At 36.0% G+C, this 18,581-nt stretch overlaps 3 protein-coding genes across 4 annotated transcripts; all 3 read right to left on the reverse strand.

Annotated features, from left to right (window-relative positions):
- Positions 1-1,199: 1,199 nt before the first annotated feature.
- Positions 1,200-4,381, reverse strand: LOC116109639 (adenylosuccinate synthetase 2, chloroplastic). The gene is made up of 4 exons (XM_031395862.1): positions 4,037-4,381; positions 2,785-3,477; positions 1,989-2,300; positions 1,200-1,568 (listed from the first exon to the last, which is right to left on the reverse strand). The coding sequence occupies exons 1-4, from the start codon at positions 4,325-4,327 to the stop codon at positions 1,398-1,400; spliced, it is 1,467 nt and encodes a 488-aa protein (XP_031251722.1). The 5' UTR covers positions 4,328-4,381; the 3' UTR covers positions 1,200-1,397.
- Positions 4,382-8,411: 4,030 nt separating this feature from the next.
- LOC116109636 lies at positions 8,412-15,958 on the reverse strand. Of its 2 annotated transcripts, XM_031395861.1 has the most exons (15): positions 15,768-15,956; positions 15,271-15,636; positions 14,879-14,972; positions 13,944-14,130; positions 13,594-13,852; positions 13,002-13,217; positions 12,812-12,898; positions 12,599-12,733; positions 11,887-12,000; positions 11,506-11,753; positions 11,310-11,390; positions 10,750-10,981; positions 9,823-9,921; positions 9,539-9,724; positions 8,414-8,771 (listed from the first exon to the last, which is right to left on the reverse strand). In XM_031395861.1, the coding sequence occupies exons 2-15, from the start codon at positions 15,607-15,609 to the stop codon at positions 8,670-8,672; spliced, it is 2,379 nt and encodes a 792-aa protein (XP_031251721.1). In that variant the 5' UTR covers positions 15,610-15,636; positions 15,768-15,956; the 3' UTR covers positions 8,414-8,669. The 2 variants fall into 2 exon arrangements, with proteins under 2 accessions (XP_031251720.1, XP_031251721.1); XM_031395860.1 differs by lacking the exon at positions 11,310-11,390 and having other exon boundaries at positions 8,412-8,771; positions 15,768-15,958.
- Positions 15,959-16,399: 441 nt separating this feature from the next.
- Positions 16,400-18,074, reverse strand: LOC116109650. Its single transcript, XM_031395878.1, has 4 exons — positions 17,722-18,074; positions 17,546-17,601; positions 17,316-17,371; positions 16,400-17,192 (listed from the first exon to the last, which is right to left on the reverse strand). The coding sequence occupies exons 1-4, from the start codon at positions 17,864-17,866 to the stop codon at positions 16,751-16,753; spliced, it is 699 nt and encodes a 232-aa protein (XP_031251738.1). The 5' UTR covers positions 17,867-18,074; the 3' UTR covers positions 16,400-16,750.
- Between the last annotated feature and the right edge of the window lie 507 nt (positions 18,075-18,581).

The raw sequence follows: 18,581 nt of genomic DNA on the forward strand, positions 1-18,581 counted from the left end.
TTATGCATTGAATGGCATGGTAAAATCCTAACCGTTGATTTATTATAAGTTAATATTAATCAACGATCAGGATTTTGCCACATCATTCGGTGCACAAATTCGATGTGTAACTTTCGGTAACTCTATCATTTTTTGGAAGAAAAATACCCATTTAATCTAGAGATGGTAATGGGCCCGATATTTTCGGGTACCCGGCCCGGTCTGGCCCGAAAGGGACTGGCTTTACCTGAGGTTGGCAGGCTTGGGCTTGGGCCTGGACTTGATTTTAAGGCCCGACCTCGGGTACGGGTCGAGTATTGGTATATCTTTAGGCCTAGCCCGACCCGGCCCGTCCCCAAAAATTTTAATATTAATTTTACTAATTTACCCTTATACTATATATTTAATTACAATATTATCCTATATATATATATATATATATATCCATTTTTCCCAAACCCTAACCTCAATTTTCATCCCATATTGAAGGTTTAACATGTTAAAATTACCTTTAAATGAGTTAGATGAGTTTGGTTCAACTTATAAAAGTGGATTTCACCATAACATATTATGCACAGTTGAAAAGTTAGTATAATCAAATATTATAGAGTTTTAATTGCTCAATTATTGCTTAAATTATTTGCGAAAATAACTTCAATTAATATTTAAAAACTATTTCTAAAATTTAAAATATTAAAAAAATTTAAAATTTATTAATATTTTAAAATAAACATTATTAAAAAAGGTGGGCTTGGGCCAAGCCTGCGATTATAAAAAACCCTGTCAGGCCGGACTTGGGCTTTGCCTATCATACCCGTAACGGACTCAGACCGAGCTTAGACCTGTGTCATGAGGTCGGGCTTGGGCCTAGGCCGAGGGGTACCCGGTCCCGACCCGACCCATTGCCATCACTAATTTAATCAGTTTACTTAATAACGAAATACACAATCAGATTAAAAGAAAAAAACCCTTTCCTTACCAGAAATTCATTCTCATGAATCAAACATCATCTAAGAAAAAATTCAACTGCTCAAAAAATGATTGTAAACTTTCACCGACCTTCAACTGTACATCGATGACTCCTTGTGCTCTAATACTACATCTGACCATCCATAACTACTGAACTAGAATAGTTAAGCTTAAAATGAGAAAAAAAAAAAAAATTTCCCCCAAGCAATCACATTAAACAAAATTTCTTCCTATGGCTCAACAAAATTTCCTCATGTAATAATCATAATTATAAATTATTATCCATTGTAACCTCGAGCATACAATTGTTACATCAAATTCATCTAAATTTAACTACTAACCCATAAATAATCTCTCGTAATGGAGAACAATTTCTTCCAAAACTGAAAGCTTCAAGTAAACTCATCGCAAATGGAAATCTACTGGAACAATGTGAGTAAATTATCATGTTACTTGTATATAAGAGCATCACGTCCGGGCCCAACACCAATGTAGTGAACAGGCACACCAACAATTTCCTCTATCCTCTCCACGTACTGACGTGCAGCCTTTGGAAGGTCCAAGTAATTTCTGATACTTGAAATATCAGACTTCCATCCAGGTAAAGCTTCATATTCGACCTGCACATTTTGAATGAAAAAGAAAATAAATTACTATGACTTTTTCCAAGGTCTTGGCTCTTAAAAGTCAACAGGAACAGAACAACTACAACATGGTTTCTAAAAACAAGTCCAATAACTTCAAGAGTCATCGAATCTGCATTTGCAACACACTGTCAAAAATCATAGGAAATATCTTTATCCTGAGCAAATACTTAAGCTATCAACTGTCTTTTTGTTGTTTAGGCAGTTCATAAGAAGAAAGGAAAATCAGCAGATGACCTTTTGTTCTTACGTTGCATCTATTATTTGAAGGCTTCGAATCCGTTTCAACCACAATTGCCCATGAAATACTCATAAAGCCATCTTAATTTTGCTTATCGAAATTCAGACATGTAATGCAAGGGGGTGTAATTTGAAGTTGGGAAGAATCAAACTTGCCTTCAATTGCTCAAGCGAGAGAAGATCAGCAGGGAATGATTTAACTGGTGTACCATCAGCTTGTTTATAGGCAACTCCCAGCTGAATTTCAGGAAGTTCCGACAAAACATCCAGCTTGGTAAGATTCAGAGAAGAAAAGCCATTAATTTGACAACTATACTTCAATGCAACTACATCAAGCCAACCACAACGTCGAGGACGACCGGTAGTTGTGCCAAACTCCTGTCCAGCAAACCTAAGGAGGTCACCTCCTTGACCCAAGATTTCTGTAGGGAAAGGACCAGATCCAACCCTTGTAGTGTACGCTTTAACCTGCATGGAAAAAATACCCGCGAAGATTGAGGAACTTGAAAAGGCCACACATCGAACATGCTTTTCATTTTCCCAGGCTACATGAATATTTAATTTAAAAACTATTAGTTAGTTTTATGTCTCCTTAGAAAAATATAACACCAAATATTCCCAGAGCAACAGAGCTTGCATATTTGAGAGAAAGTAGCATGCAATCAAACAAACAACAGTTAATACAAACAGCTTTTATATTAAAGACATTCACAACAATAATCTAATGAAGTGCAAACGCTCTCCAAGTTTCACAGAATTGACAATTTAGGAAGGATGATGGTATTGAGCAAAGGCAAAAATATGGTTTAAGCAACAATTCCAACCCGAGCGTTGATCTATAGATTGTGGGGCTGAGTTTATTCCCATTTAAAAAAAAAAAAAAAACAGAAACATTGCCTATTTAAAATGAAATAGAAACCAAAATTAATAGATCAATGAAGCATCAACTTACAACTCCAATTAGATCACCAACAGCTCTTGGAGCAATGCCAAGACCCGTGCAAATCCCACCAGCTGATGGGCTAGAGGAAGTTACGAAGGGATAAGTTCCAAAGTCAATATCCAACATAGTTGCTTGACCACCTTCAACAAGAATGTTTCGCTTCTTTGCAATCGATTCATTCATGAAATGCACGGTATCAGTAATGAAAGGCTCCAACCTCTCTGCGAATCTCTTGTATCTTTCAACTTCATCCCTGAGCATGTCCGGTCTATAATTAAAACCAGGGAATCTTGAAGCTGCATCTGATAATAAAAGATCAAGCTTCTGAGGGAAAGTATCCATATGCCTCAGGTCACTTACTCTAATACCATTGCGAATCACCTTGCTCGAGTAAGCTGGTCCTATTCCTCTCCTGGTAGTGCCAATAAACGATTTAGCAAGCTCACCTTCTCTAAGTCCATCTACTTCTTGGTGAAAATCAAAGAGAAGATGAGCACGATCGGATACCAATATCCTTCCCTTGCAAGAGACCCCATTAGCCTCCAGGCCATCAATTTCCTCGAACAGACCCGGAAGATGCACCACAACTCCATTTCCAATAACACATATAGTTTCCTCATTGAGAATACCGGAAGGAACAAGGTGAAGAGCAAACTTCTTTCCCTCTGAATTGTAGATGGTGTGGCCAGCGTTAGCTCCACCCTGTGATAAGAAATATCAGCAGCCCAGAAAGCTTAAAATTACAGCAACCAGAAACAACAAAATCTTTATAGGAAGAGTGGAAACATAACTTCTCACCCAGTGAAATGCTAAAAAACATGCAATTGACAACGGAAGTATATTATCAATTAATCGCCAAGGTTTTCAAAGTTTCCCTAACAGCCCAACAGCTAAAAAACCCACACCAAAACTAGCTTCACTCACCTCACAGTAGGTTGCATGTATTCAAGTGCATGTTCAAAAAGCTTCCCAATCTTATTAAGAGGGCAGGTAATAAAAGGAACAATTTTTTGTTCGAAATTAACAAAAACACACTCTTGCCAGTATACATGAGAACGCAAAGCAATATAAAGTTCACATGTTTTTTATCCATAAAAAATATGCAGTAAAGCTTTCTGTAGAGGCTCTTAAAAAAAATTTCTCAAAAAGCACTACTTGAAGCGTGCAAAGTAACGCTTTTAGAAAAGCACTTTTCAAGTGCTTCTCTACAACAAACACTTGGACAACTTGTGGCAATTTCAGAGAGAAGGAGAATAATTACTTGGCAGCGAGCGACGATGTCGAAGTGTTGGGCTAAAATATCGACAAGTTTGCCTTTGCCTTCGTCACCCCACTGGCACCCCAACACGCCGGAAACTTGACTCAGTGACTCGATTCGACTCGCTGACTCGTTGGCCGTCAGGGTCAACGACGACGCGGCCGCCCGTAGCTCAAATGCGACGACGTTGGGACAGCGGTGGGGGTGAAGAACGGGCCTGGGCTGGGAGGCCCACTTGGGGCCGGTAACGGGAGCGGAGGAGCAGTTGAGCTTAAGCGAGGAGAGGCTCATCATGTATTTGTCAAAGCGTCCGAGTGAAAGCGAGGTGTTTCAAAAAGACAAGAGGGAGAAAGGGGTTTATGAAAGTGGGGATTGAGGACTTGTGATGTGGGGATTGCGTTGAGTTGACGCCAGTTGTGGGGTTGGTGAGGTGAGATTGGTTTTGTCACAGCCAGTTAAAAGTACCCAGTTGGACTGCTACCCTGGGTATTAGTAGTATAGTACAGTCTTTTGATTTTAAAAAGCGGAACGATTTGCGTATACCCAAAGTTTATCGTAATAATAAATTGGTACCTAAAAGGTTTGAAAATAATAAACAGGCACCTTCCGCCATGTGCGGTTAGTGATTTATGCTTGTTAATAGTGAAAATACTAAAATGCCCTTAAAAGTTTGATATTTTAGTTTTTTTATAAATTTAAAAATTTCTAAAAAACTCCCTAAGTTTGCTAATTTAACTAAACAACCCCATATATAAAAAGTTTGTTAAATAACAAAAACACCCCCACCACCCGCAATGCCAGATTCCAGCCACCACCATCAGAAACTGGCCGAAAAATTGCGTTACGACACGGACCTGTCGGATCTATGTCGTAACGTGTCGATCTGGTCATCGAGACAACAGATGGAGTTTTGCGGCCTCGACGGCCAGATCAGGCCTTTTCCAGCCAGATCCATGGCTGATCTAGCCGAAAAATGTCAGATCTACGGTTAGATCTGGCCGTCGTGGCCTCAAAACTCCATCTACGACGTCGACGGCCAGATCTGGTCGTAGATCTAGCATTTTCCGGTCAGATCAGCCACGGATCTGACCAGAAAAGGCCAGATCGACACATTACGACACAGATCCAACAAGTCTATGTCGTAACGCAATTTTCGACCAAATTCCGGCGGTGGTGGCTGGAATCTGGCACTGCAGGTGGTGGGGGTATTTTTGTTATTTAATAAACTTTTTATATATGGGGTTGTTTAGTTAAATTAGCAAACCTATGGGGTTTTTTAGAAATTTTTAAATTTATAAAAAACTAAAATATCAAACTTTCAAAGGCATTTTAGTCTTTTAACTGTTAACAAACAGATATCACTAATCGCACATGACAGAAGGTATCTGTTTGTCGTTTTCAAACCTTTTAGGTACCATTTTGTCGTTACAACAAATCTTGGGTATGCACAAGTCGTTTGGCCATTTTAAAATTGAGCAATTTATAGATGTTATTCACTTTTTTGTTAAATTATTGAAGATTAATTATTTTTATTTTAAGGTATGCGATTTGAATAGATTCATTGAATTTAAATATAACTTTTGATAATGACAATCACTTTTAATGCTTTAGGAATTTTCAAAATTCGGACACAATATGCAGTCACCGTGTACTAATTTAGTACCATATATGCAATAGATTCATTGAATTTAAATATATTTTAACCGAGAAATGCGATCACTGTGTATTAATTTACCTATACCAAATACATTCATTGGATTTGAATGTAGAATAACTTGAGAATAGGTTTTGTCTTTAGTCCAATAACAAAATTTCCGGTAAGATTTCAGAAATAATATAAATCTTTTTATCATTAGTATATCATGATAGGTTAATAAATAGTTAATATATTGCCCTTCTAATAATTTATTTTAACACAAAAAACTTAAGGACTTTTTGTTATGTAATTATACCTTAGAGAAATTATTGTTATAAACGCATTGTGAATTTATTTTGTGCATCATGTTACAATACATCCTGTTGACGAGAGTTTATGATATTAATATGAGTGAAATACTCATGTTTTCATTTATCAAAAAATGCATAATAAATATTATATCAAATTATCAATAATATAAAGCCTGCTCCAATAAATGAAATATTTACCAAATTATGCTATAAATTTTCAGGAAAGAAATCAACAGGAGACAAACCAGCAAATCAGAAGCATTGATTACAAAGAAACCATAAGTGCCTGTAAAATTACAATTACAAGTACGTTGCTAAAACATCATTTTTTTTCCTATAACGATTATGGATTTTTTTTCTAATAAAAGCATTACCAAAATTGTACTCCTAAGTCCTAATAACATAATAATCCCATCATAACAAAAATCTGGTGGGGAGAGATTTGGAGTAAGAAACAGGAGCCTGATTTCTTTTGCTTTACGTTTCTGTCTCACCTAGAGTCAACGGTGGGTAGAGTCAACGGTGGGTTGTACCGTGCTGTACCTAAAATTTCAAGACTCTTCGTGCCGTAAGCCATGCTGTGCCAAGGCCTTCAAAAATCCGTGTCTTGTCGTGCCATGCTAGCCCACCAAACCTGAAAGCCCACAACACGATCGGTTATATATCATGTCATGCCCACTGTTTTAAAAACCGGACCAGATCGGGAATCGGTCACGTGTCCGGTTCGAGTCAACACCAAAATCGCCATAACGCAATGAGCCGCTTTAAGCCATTTCAAAATCGGATTAATTCAGTGAACCGCCGGTCCGCTGATAAATCGGTCAAAATCTTAAAAACCCTTAAATCCCTAATACGCAATCGCAACCCTTTCTCTGTTTCTCATCTTCTTCTCTTTCTTAATTTCTTACGAAAATTTCTCAGCTTCGTCTCTGTTCTCTGTGAAAATTTCTCACCTTCTTCTCTGTTCTCTACGAAAATTTCTTTTTGAAATCCCACCCAAATCGCAACTGAACTCTCTGAAATCGACGACGACATCTTCCTTCCTCGCCAGAAATCGACAACGACAGCTCCGTTCCTCACTGGAAATCAACGGCGACAACTTCATTCGTTGACGACAGCTCCATTCCTCGATCCAGGTAATAAACATGCCATTCCTCGATCCAGCTTCAATAATCAATAATGATTTCGTTGCAAACTTTATCCGGAGCAATGTGTATGTCAGTATGTGCATGTTCCAGATTATGTGTATCTGCATGTATTTCCCGATTATGTATTTGAATTCACCTTGCTCCTGCTCCTGATTTTGTTTTTCTTTTGCTGGCTAAAAGCAGAAAGACTTTTTAAAGTGACCTCTTTCTTTGTGCAGGTTGGTTCAGCAGACCATCACATCCATTACTACGATTTGAGAAACATTAGCCAACCACTCCATGTTTTCACTGGGCATAAGAAAGTTGTTTCGTATGTGAAATTCTTGTCAAATAATGAACTTGCTTCTGCATCTACAGACAGCACACTACGGTTATGGGATGTGAAAGAGAATCTGCCAGTGAATAATTATTGCTTTAACCAAAATTATCATGTAGATAATCCTTTCATTTGAAGTTTGCATGCCCATTTGAAGTTTGGTTTTGGAAGCAGTGAGACCGGGACGAAATTGATAGAAGTAAAATCATGAAGTGCATTTTGCAAATCACAAAAAGGAAATTCAAATTAAGCTCATAAACGAAGGAAAGATTTTTTCTTCTTTTATGAGCTTAATTTCGTTTATGTACTGTAGTTAGCTTAACTTTTATTAATATACTTTATGTTTTACTTGAATATTTCTTTTACTAGAGTTATTTTATGTGCAACTATCAACTGATTTTGTGGTATGTTTGTTGCTAAGTACTTATTGTACGTGCATGTATTTCCAGATTATGTATTTGAATTCCGTACTTGAATGTTTATGTTTTACTTCTATTGTATGTTTGTGGATGGAATAAGGACTTATGACGACAGTATGGAATCATGATGTGTGATGACGTCACTAGTCCAACCGGTTGAACCATGACTCGGCCATCAGAGCGGGTTGCCTTCTGGTCCGATTTTTAAAACAATGGTCATGCCAAGACTTGCAAAAATCTATGTCTTATCATGTCGTGCCGACCCACCAAATGCGAAGGCCTCCAACACGACCTGCTATATATTGCGCCGTGTTGTGGGCTGACCTACGTGCTTTGTAAAATTTTTAATATTTATAAATTATGGTAATTTTGATTTATTATTAATAATTATGATAAAAATATTTTATATGTTATATTTTAATTACATTTTGTATTTGTATTAATTAAAAATATATATATAATCACAACAAAATGTAATAAAATAGCGAGACATTGAAATATTAATAGAATTTAAACATTTTTTATTACTTATAAGTTATAATTATAAATTACAAATAAAACCTTAGAAATTAGGATTAAGAATTATTATATATCTTCATTTTCATTAATTTAAAAAATAATTATGATAAAAATATTTTATATGATAACTAACGGCATGCTGCTCCTTTTCCAGGCTGTCTAGTACTGTTTAAGTTTCATTCTCCAAAGGAAAAAAGAGATCAGTAATTCTCAGTTTATTCTCACCTCCCGAGTCTTTCAGCCGTTGGCAATCTCTTCAATTCAATTTCCAACAACCGTATAGTTCTTCAGTTTGCTTTTATCAAACATTCTTGTGGTACGCCGAAGTCTTTCTTCAAATGAAGAAGTTGTCGCCTCCAAGGGTCATTATGTAACTTATAGTGAAGAATCTGTTAAAGCAAGGATAATAGATCAGTCAGCTTGAGATACACACGTCAATCTCCATCAGTCAATTAAGTGTCATTACCAAGTTAGCACATTCCCAACCCAACACCTATGTGATACATGGAATCCAGAGAAGAGAGTGCCAGAGAAAGAGCAAGAAGAAAATCTTGAATTCACTAAACTGTTAAATGGAAGTTATAGAATCGTGTTTATGCTAAGAAAACACTGTACCCAAAAGCTTAACTTATAAGTTAAAAGCCTAACCTTAATAGTTAAGTCTTAACAATTTACAAAAAATTCAAGACTAATCCACAGCCTTGAACTGATCATCATGCCTTCAACTCATGCTCCATCAAGCAGCAGTTATGTTGACCTTATAAATCAACCACCTATGAAGTTAATTATTTCCCTCCCAGAATATGCAACTTGTATATGGGTCAAAGATAATTAAAGGTACACTGGCCAACAAGATATCTAGTGAATATTCATGAGTAATTGTATTTTTCTTTTACATAAATGGTTTAAGTGATCAAAATGAACCAATCCAAACTTCTTTGTACTCGATATCAATTCATAACCATGAGCAAGCTTTTGCTTCATCAAGAAATAAGCATCAGCCCTCAGGGACCTTGCATATCTATGAGTTATCAAGTTATTACTTCAAAATATGAAGAACAAATTTTCCATTTCAAGAATGTCACTAGTATATTGCCAATAACTATAATTTGAGTAAAATTAATATGCCCCGTATTCGTCATAGGAGGGAGAATACCTGTACAAATGTGGTGAAAGCATCATCTTCCCTTAATTTCAAGAATTCAACCGCCCAATCATCCACATGACGAGTAGCAGCTTTTTGTCTCTCAGCTTCAAGCAAAATTGAATCACGATACAAGAACCTCTGCCAAATTTTCTGTACATTTGCTAACTTAAATTGTATTTCTGTCTCATTGAACCCCTACAGGATGTAAAGCCACCAGCCAGTTAATGCTTCCAACATTCAGTTATATGACTTGCTGGATGCCTATTTACTAACAAATGCATAAAGATTTTTACCCGAAGAATATTCATCAAATTTGGGATTTCATCTTCACGTATTCGAACAGCAAAGCTTTCATAGTTGAACACGTTCTCATAAGGCAGGAAAATCCCATCCTAAACACGAGGAGATAACATGGAATAAACATGAACGTACGTAATTACCATTTAAGTATCATTCAATTCTAAAAGAGAAAGGAAAGGTAAAAAACCAAAGCCAAGGGTATCAAAAATGTAAACTTGCATTGTATCCTCTACTTATGTAATAACCCATCAAAACTTTAAAAAATATCTACAATTAAATACCAGATACAGAAACATATCTTAATGCTAGACATGTAAAGTTCATATACAAAGTAATGCTCACAAAATAAATGGAAGTGAATATTGTAAGTCAAATCAATAAATGAAAATGAATGACATCGCAATAAAAGAGTAATGCCACATCATTTTATATATAAGAGTTGAACACAAACTTTGTATCTACATCACTAATCTATTTTCTAAAGTAAGAAAAATATAATTACAGCTAGCCAGGCGGACAACCCCTTCGACAATCCTGAGATCTCGAAACTAATAATGGAAACCCAAGTTGTTTCAGTATCCTAGGCCGGATGCAGAAATATAAAGATAACTTATCATCTATCCTTATATTGTTGTACTGTACTATTAATGGTTTTAAACATAGTATCAAAGCCTAAAGGTCTCATGTTAATAGTTCTTCAAAAGATTCCACAGATCATCAAATAACAAAAGGCCTAATCTTGGAAATCCATAAAGTCCAAAGTCACTGTTAGAAAGATTTCTTGACTGGTTGGAAGCTGCTTCCTTAAAGCCATAGGTTGTCCAGCAGCTTACAGATTACCAAGATTTAACCAAATAATATGCTTGATGTTCACAGGATTACTGCACTGAAAAGAGAGATGAAATGCAGAGTCTCACTACCTGAATGACAACAGGAATGCACCCTTGCAAAACACTATCTTCCATACGACCACTCCACCCATCCCCAGGCAATACCCCACAAAAAACAGAAGTGGCTAAATCCCCATGATAATTATCAGAACGAAGCGGTGTGACAATTACATCTTCAGCATGCTGTCTTCCAAGCTTACCTTCCTTGTTAGGGCTTGAGCCAAACTCTTCTGCCAATTTCTGTCTAATACCCATGCTATACCTGCATATATAGCATGTAAATAAGATTATAGATCCTTGCAGCCATATAAAATGTGTATCATTAACTATCAAGGAAATTGGAAATTCCAGCAGATCACTCAAGACCATGTTATTAAACATGAAGGAGAAAGACCAAATAACAGATTTTTTCTATTTTTTTGGTAAGGCCCACAAAATTATTTCCGAGAACACCTTGTTTTAGGCATAGAAATTGAAAATGGAGAAATAAAAAAGTAGCTTATTCTGTTCATTTCCCTCAAATTATTTGAAATGACCCATTTCAAGATATTAAAAACAGCTTCTTTTTTTTTTTTTTTTTTTTAACTTACGTATCTTCTGGTCTTCCATTTGCATAAGCAGGTCCAAGATTTCCATTGAAGAAGAACAGTGTCTTCCGCTTCTCATGAGGACTGAAAATAAAGTTGTTTCCTATTTAGCTTTTATGTTAAATTTTCTATACTCTTCACAAAGCAAAAATATGGATATAAAATGGGCATAATTAGACTAAACCAATAAGACATTTACTTTGCCCAAAGTTTGGACTTCAAGGCAGTAACATCAGGACGTTTCCAAGCAGGAAGCACAAGATCCTTTTCAGGGTCAAAACATGTGTGGTTGCCTCTTCTACTGGAAGAAATTTTATCCCAGTTGTCAGCCCAATAGGCTGTTGTTGAGTGATTATGCTTTGAATTTGTATTACCCCAGTGAACCAACATCATACTGCTCCAAATCTCCTTTGGGGCATAGCAAGCACCTTCATCCCATGAAAAAAACTGCCTTCAAATGTAAAGGTGAAATCATTAGCATACTCACTAGTAGATGAACACAGATCAGTAAAAGACAATAAACATTCTCTCTCCTAAATTTTCATCACACTTGCGATAAGTGAACCCTTATACATCATACCCAAATATGGTCTCGTCCTGAAGAATGGTTCCAATAAGGATAATGCTCAACAATGTGATCATATGCCTTCTTATAAAATTCCAGAGTGAGAGAGCTCCTCAAGCCCCGGTGTTGCTGAAATCATTGAATAATGTATAAGAAAACAAAAATATAGCCTCTTGTATAGGCACCCAACATTCACATACCTATATAATATAAAAATAACATTCCCGCTATTAGGTTGCATATACCTACATAATTATGTTAGGCCTAGTAACAGGACCTAGGGTTTCCTAAGTTTATATTGCTTACATCAAACTTATTCCAAATGTCATTGTATTAATTGAATTCAAGAACTATTTAACACCTAACAATGGAGCCTTCTAAGGCAAGCTATATAAATAGTTTGTACACCAAGGTGCCAGTAGGGTGCGGGGTGCCAGGTTGGAGGAAAAGACATCTTGTAGAGAATAATCTCTAAATATGATAACACACTCTCAAAAAAACCTGGAAAGAGGAATTTGTCTATATTACAACTATTAAGATGAAATATGTGAGTTCCACAAGACCATCAAATACCATTTATATTTAATGCAAGATTTATGCACACATTATGATATACAACCAACCACACAAAAAGGTTTCACCATTCATCACCTTTCATAGGTCAAATATGTGTAATAAATAACTATATGTTTATAGAATACACTTATAACAGTTTTAAAAGTCCAACCTGCATACCCAAGTGGGGGGCATCATCAGCACGAGTAATGATACACGAATCAAGAACCGGGACAAAGAAATAGTCAGCTTCTTCACCATTTAGTGTTCGATGTGGACTAGCTAAAATATTTTCATAGAATGCCATCTGCAAATGAGCAGCATAACAACCAATGAGCAATTTTGTGTCATAAGTTGACAAAATGGCAATCTATTCAAGGAATACCTGGGCACCATACAGCTCTTCTGTCCATATTGTTGCATTATGTCCATCATAGATTCTGTTTACACACTCTAACTTAAAATGTCTCCCCTACAATACACAATAAATCAATAAGTTTGCCTTCGGCATGTAAAATATAGCTCATCATGTCTTGGAGGAAGATTACTAACAATATTATTGTGCACATTCTAACCTCAAGGAGTAGGCTGTTGAACTCTGGGGGCAAATCATAAACATAAATAAGGGGTCTTTTCTTCTTCACTGTAGCATTAAGATTGACAAGATTCCTCGTGAGATTTGCACTGCTGGGAATATCAATCTGAGCTGGCAGAAGCCACTGAGGCCATTCTCTTACAGATGATGTAACAGATGGAATACTGCAATCTGTTCCATACCAGCCGTTGTCACACTGAAGATATATACTAAAATTGAGTTAATTTTTTCTTGTTTCTGATCATTACTCCTTGAAAAGTTTAACACATAACCTTTAAAGTCCACTGTTTTAAGACTTTTCATGCAGTGGTAGGTTAAGATTAATCACCTCTTTTTCATCCTAGTATCAGCTATGCATTCTTACATGATAAGAACGGAATGGGAGGCATTAAGGAAATTTGTATCCATGATTGTTTGTATTATTCACAACATTGATAAACACTTTAAGTGCCTTTGTGCTAATTATCTACTTTTGCCAATAAATATAAGGTGGTGGACAATTTGTTTTCATTCTAACTGATGTGGGATGCCACCATTCATAAACATAAAAAGAAAAAGAATAAAAAAGTTACCTGACAAAATCCACCACGACAATGTCCATGCCCAGAGCATTGATTAACACAAGTGCATAGCACAGGCACTTCACAGAACCGCCCCCAGAGACCATCATATTTGCAGTCACATTCTTCTTTAAACAGCACATTCGTTGCATATGCTTCCTTTGGGTCCACATTACACCAACCTGGCTTGCTAACATTTGTCGTGTAAATGTTGTCCAGGTCAGCTTTTGTCCAATCAGTCAACTTGGGAGCACCAGGTTCAGAAGGTAAGCTGAAAGATACTTTTAACACATAATGTTTTGGGATAAAGAAGACAATGAAAATCTAGAAGTAACCTAAGTGAGGAATCTGCATGAACTTACTTCACTTGAAAGCCACATGCCTCAGCAACAGGACGATTCGGATATTTTGTTCCTTCTCCACAGAAGCACATTGCTCTAGTTGTGTCACAATAAGTGGGGCAAATTGAAACAACCCATCTCCCATATGGTTGTTCTGGTGTTTTAGGGTAATTGCAGTCCAACTGCAGTCTCTCAGAGCATCCTTCTCCTGCTCCATCAGCAGACATCATTTAACTGATAACTACAACTAGAAGAGCATATATTGTGAATAATCTATTTTCTTTGGCTAGCTCATATATTTTCATTCTCTATATTCATATGAAATAGTTTCAGTGAAATTGGCAGCCAAATTCTAAATGAAACTTCAACCATCTTCTCACATCTATATTGGCCAAAAATTTGTCACTAAGTTCTATCATTTTTCTAATTGGCATTCTCACTGCATTTTAACTCCCCATCACATAGAAAAACTACATAGATGATTCTATATCCTCAAGGTTTTTACTTGGTCACTAAAATGTAGAAATTGAGACAGAAGAATTATTTAAGTATGAAATAAGTGTACGAAATAAGAATGATGCACTTAAAAAAAATCATAAATGTTTTAAAGTCAACCTTCAAAATGCAATATATTTCGAGGTCACACAAAATCAGTTGGTGAACAAAATTTTAGTCCACCAATATCATTTATTATATTGTAAACTAGTTTCTTCATGATACAAAGGAATTCAATTGCCTTATTAAGTAACAAAGATGATGAGATGGACATGGAACCTTATTCCAATTGCTCCTCTCTACTCAAATCTATTTATCGAATAACTAATACCACTGATGTCTGATGATGAAGCTATCAGGAAAGTTCTCCATTCATCTATAAATAATCCCCACCCCCGCAAAAAATTATTAATAATAATAATAATAATAATTAAAAATTAAAAAACAAATAAGGTACTAACCACTAAATCCATGAAAACATCGACATTGTCCCAATTCACGATTACAAACACCTTGGCCACTACAATCATTTTTGCAGTTCTTGCCACCTATCATCTGCAAAATGACAGATTAATCAGGAACGGCAAAAAGTAAATCACCAGGATGTAACCGAAGCAATGCAGCCTCAACCTATCAATTTTACTAGCAGCCCAAAAGATATTACAAAAAGGAAATTACTTGTCCGAGAGCCAAGGGACAAATCTGTAATGAAAAGATTAACACCAAAATACACATGGTAGAAAACTTAACCCCAACTCAACAGCAACTAAACAAAGCCACACTGTTACTATAATAATACAAATAAAAGTATGAATAAAGGTACAAAGTACAAACAAGTTAATATTATCAGTACCTCAACGATCTTAGCTTCCTTCGTGATCGCGTCACATCCCGAAAGCCAGCGTCCAATATCAGCTTTCCAGGGCGCATTACGATAAACCACCGCATTGTGCAAGTCAGCCGGAAACTCGCGCTCCAAATCAATAGGCGGTGGAGCGGAAACACGGCTGGTCTCACCTTGAAAGGAGCCGTTAACCGGAACACAGGAGTTCTGAACTTGACGCGCACTCAAGTAATCCAACGAGGGCACCAGAGGAAACAAGAACAAATGAACCACTGAAACCAGTGCCAAAATTGAAGCAACTGCAGCTACTAAAGACCACGAACATTTCAATTTCTGAATTGAAAACATTACTCTTCTTCTCTGAACTCTCAATCTCTACAAAATAAAATAACAAACAAATTATAAATTAAGCTCTAAAAAAATACCACAGTTTCGTAAAATTAACGTCGAAAATGGAAGGAAAGTGAACGTGAGGGAGATTTGGTCAGCAGTAAAAGTTGACTAACCTCTCGCCAGATCTGTGAGTGAATAATCTGAAACTAAAGCGCTTCCAACATCGAAACATGACTTTAGAGGAGGAGAGAGACGGTTTACCAGGTAATCTCCAATTATATTTAAATTAATTGGTTAAATAATTGTTAATTATGATAATAATTGGAGAAGAAGAAGAAGTGATTTGTTAAGAGTTATGGCCTAACATGAGAGAGAGAGCCGCGAAGACTCTCGCTAGGAAGTTTGAACGTCAGCCATAAAACTGTACTGCAATTGCCCTGTCTACCAGACAATGTGTTGTCGTTATGTTGAGGGTAGTTTTGTAAATTTGATCAGTTGGTTTTAAGTGTTGGAATCTTGATGGTGTTGTGAAAGTTGACAGTTTTGTTTGGCAACCCATCGTGCACGGTGTATTTTTCTTAATGGAAATAATTATATTCCAACTGACACTTATTAGTAAATTTGAGATGGGATTCATTTTCCTTGATCTTAGGGTCAGTAAGTCAAACAAAATAATTAAAGTTGTGAAATTGTTTAGATCAAATTATGATACCATACCATACCATACCATAATTCTAAATGAGAAAGACTGTTTTGGTATAAAATATGATTGTGGATTGCAAATGGGTGCAGCTAGCTGGCAACTGCAAATGGAGTCGAAGTTGAGTTGATTTACATGAAGATCTCAATATTAAAATGTGAGAAAAGATTCCCATCTCATTTTAATCAATTGGAATGCCTTCGATGCCAATTGGCAGAGGCACAACCGTGTCAACATGTAACTACCTTCAAAACAACATGCTCCCAACGATCATATTTACATAAAACGACATTCCTATGTGCCAAATTTGATCTATGAATCTCAATATATTACATATATATTTATCCGCAATGGAGAATGGGTATGGATGGCCTATCCCCAAACCCTAATTATATTGTAAACCTGAGGGCAAAACACCCTCCAATGAGTTCCCTGCAATTCTGTTTCTTTTGTGTTTCAAGATTGCCTTTCTTCAACCACAAGCAAAGGCCTTCTCTCTTTTTTTTTAACTTTCTCCGTCTTCATCTCACCCAAAACACCACCAGAAACTTTCTCTGATGATCCTTTTTTCAACCCATTTCTTGCCAGTTTCTTCAACTCAGCACAGAATTCAGTTATCTGGCTCAAAACCTCTCGTCCTGCAACCAAATTACGCGCCGAAAAAGTACTCTTTAGCCCCGGTGGTTTCCTCTCTTGTTGCGATGGATTGCCATGTGAATCCTCTCTTTGTTTCTTCTCCTCCTTGTTTTCCTTGTAATTTAAAGGTGGGGTAGTCAAGTTCGGGTTCAGATTCTCATTGTCTTCATTAGATTTGTATGAAGACTTAGTAGCTTTCGTTTCCATACTGGGAGTTTCAGCTGATGAAACATTAATTTCTTTCTCTTTTTGCTTCATATTTCTAATACAAAATTAAGTAAAACAAAAGAGAAAAAAAAAAATCATTATATTACCATGATTGAAATGGCTACTTATTTATAATCATTGGATCGTTTACATTCATTATTTAGGGTTTATATATTACCTGCGTTCCCTGAAAGGAAGAATTTCAGAGATAGTCCTAGACCGGAGAAACTTCACCTGAAAAATAAAAAATCAATCAATAAAATGAAAATGAAAATAATTTATTTTTTCAAATATAAAGACAGAATTAGAACCATTTTTTAACAGATTAAGAACACAAAAATAATTGAAGTTTAAATTAATTGAGATCAAACATAAATAAATAGAAAAGGAGGTTTGCTTTATTGCAACCTTGAAATTACGAGTTGGTTTAAGAAAATCTTCAAATATCTTAGGGTGTTTGCAATCTGCAACCAAAAAAAGAAAACAAATCTCATAATAACTAAAATCGGAAGATTAAGAAATTAGAATTCTAGTTTGATTTTCTTAGCTACCAAATAAAGGGTCATTTAAAAACGGAAACGCACGAGTTTTGCAGAACCAGATATCGTCGTCGACAGGTTCGGGTGGAGCCGAGAGGTCGACCCATTTGGGTGCATTGATGTTCTCGTAGGCGGAGTCTTCTTCGAATACAGATTCGATGTTGCTCCAGTCAATGTTTTCTGGCTCCATTTTGGTTGAAAATCCTGAAAAAAGTAAATTAAAACAGAAGTTAAAGGTCGTAAAATTGTGAAGTGAAGGTGATGGACAAAGAAATTGAGACAACAATGAATTGGGTAAGAGTTTTTCAGTGATTTTGAGAGTGACGAGGAAGAGATTAAGCGAGTGAAGTTGCAGAAATGAAGGTGGATCATATGGAGATCGGAATTTAGAGCTCGATTCTGTAACGTCTAAGAGACTTATTTTCGACCGTTGTACTAATTTTTTCTTTATATAAGAAAAAAAAAAAGTGTTATTACTTTTTTTCTAATAAAAAAGTTGTGGATTAATTTGAATCCTTTTATGTTGTTTTGTCAAAATAAAAGCACCTTAGTTTTATTTGGGCAAAATTTATGGACCCATAAAAGATTAGCAAATTACATTCAAAATCAGTAAAATAATTATATTTTAAAACAACAATTTCAAAGTTGTACTTTATAATGTGGCCTTGACTTTCTTCTTTTCCTTTTTGAAAATTGATATAATACCATCACAATGTACCATGATATCGTAGTCGTGGAGGTAGGTACTGGAAACTCTCTTGTAATTGTCATTATAATGGAGTAATTTGAGCTTGGATTAATAGAAATTGGGCTTTGAAAAGTTTGCTATCCTCATAAAAGAACTTAGGCCTTTCATTAAAACATATCATTAATACATATGGGCCTTTAGAGACTGTAAGGTTACA

This window comes from Pistacia vera, unplaced genomic scaffold (assembly GCF_008641045.1).
Source record: "Pistacia vera cultivar Batoury unplaced genomic scaffold, PisVer_v2 Contig586, whole genome shotgun sequence".
NCBI classification, from domain to species: Eukaryota; Viridiplantae; Streptophyta; class Magnoliopsida; order Sapindales; family Anacardiaceae; genus Pistacia; species Pistacia vera.

Coding starts and splice junctions, on each gene's coding strand:
- LOC116109639 (XM_031395862.1), bottom strand. CDS start 4,327: ATGATGAGCCTCTCCTCGCTTAAGCTCAACTGCTCCTCCGCTCCCGTT. Junction 3,478..4,036: donor ACATCGTCGCTCGCTGCCAA/GTAATTATTCTC, acceptor TTCTTATCACAG/GGTGGAGCTAACGCTGGCCA. Junction 2,301..2,784: donor TTGGTGATCTAATTGGAGTT/GTAAGTTGATGC, acceptor TTTTCCATGCAG/GTTAAAGCGTACACTACAAG.
- LOC116109636 (XM_031395861.1), bottom strand. CDS start 15,609: ATGTTTTCAATTCAGAAATTGAAATGTTCGTGGTCTTTAGTAGCTGCA. Junction 14,973..15,270: donor AGGAAGCTAAGATCGTTGAG/GTACTGATAATA, acceptor GTCATTTTGCAG/ATGATAGGTGGCAAGAACTG. Junction 12,899..13,001: donor TCAACAGCCTACTCCTTGAG/GTTAGAATGTGC, acceptor TGTGTATTGTAG/GGGAGACATTTTAAGTTAGA.
- LOC116109650 (XM_031395878.1), bottom strand. CDS start 17,866: ATGGAGCCAGAAAACATTGACTGGAGCAACATCGAATCTGTATTCGAA. Junction 17,372..17,545: donor AACCAACTCGTAATTTCAAG/GTTGCAATAAAG, acceptor TTTATTTTTCAG/GTGAAGTTTCTCCGGTCTAG. Junction 17,193..17,315: donor CTTCCTTTCAGGGAACGCAG/GTAATATATAAA, acceptor ATTTTGTATTAG/AAATATGAAGCAAAAAGAGA.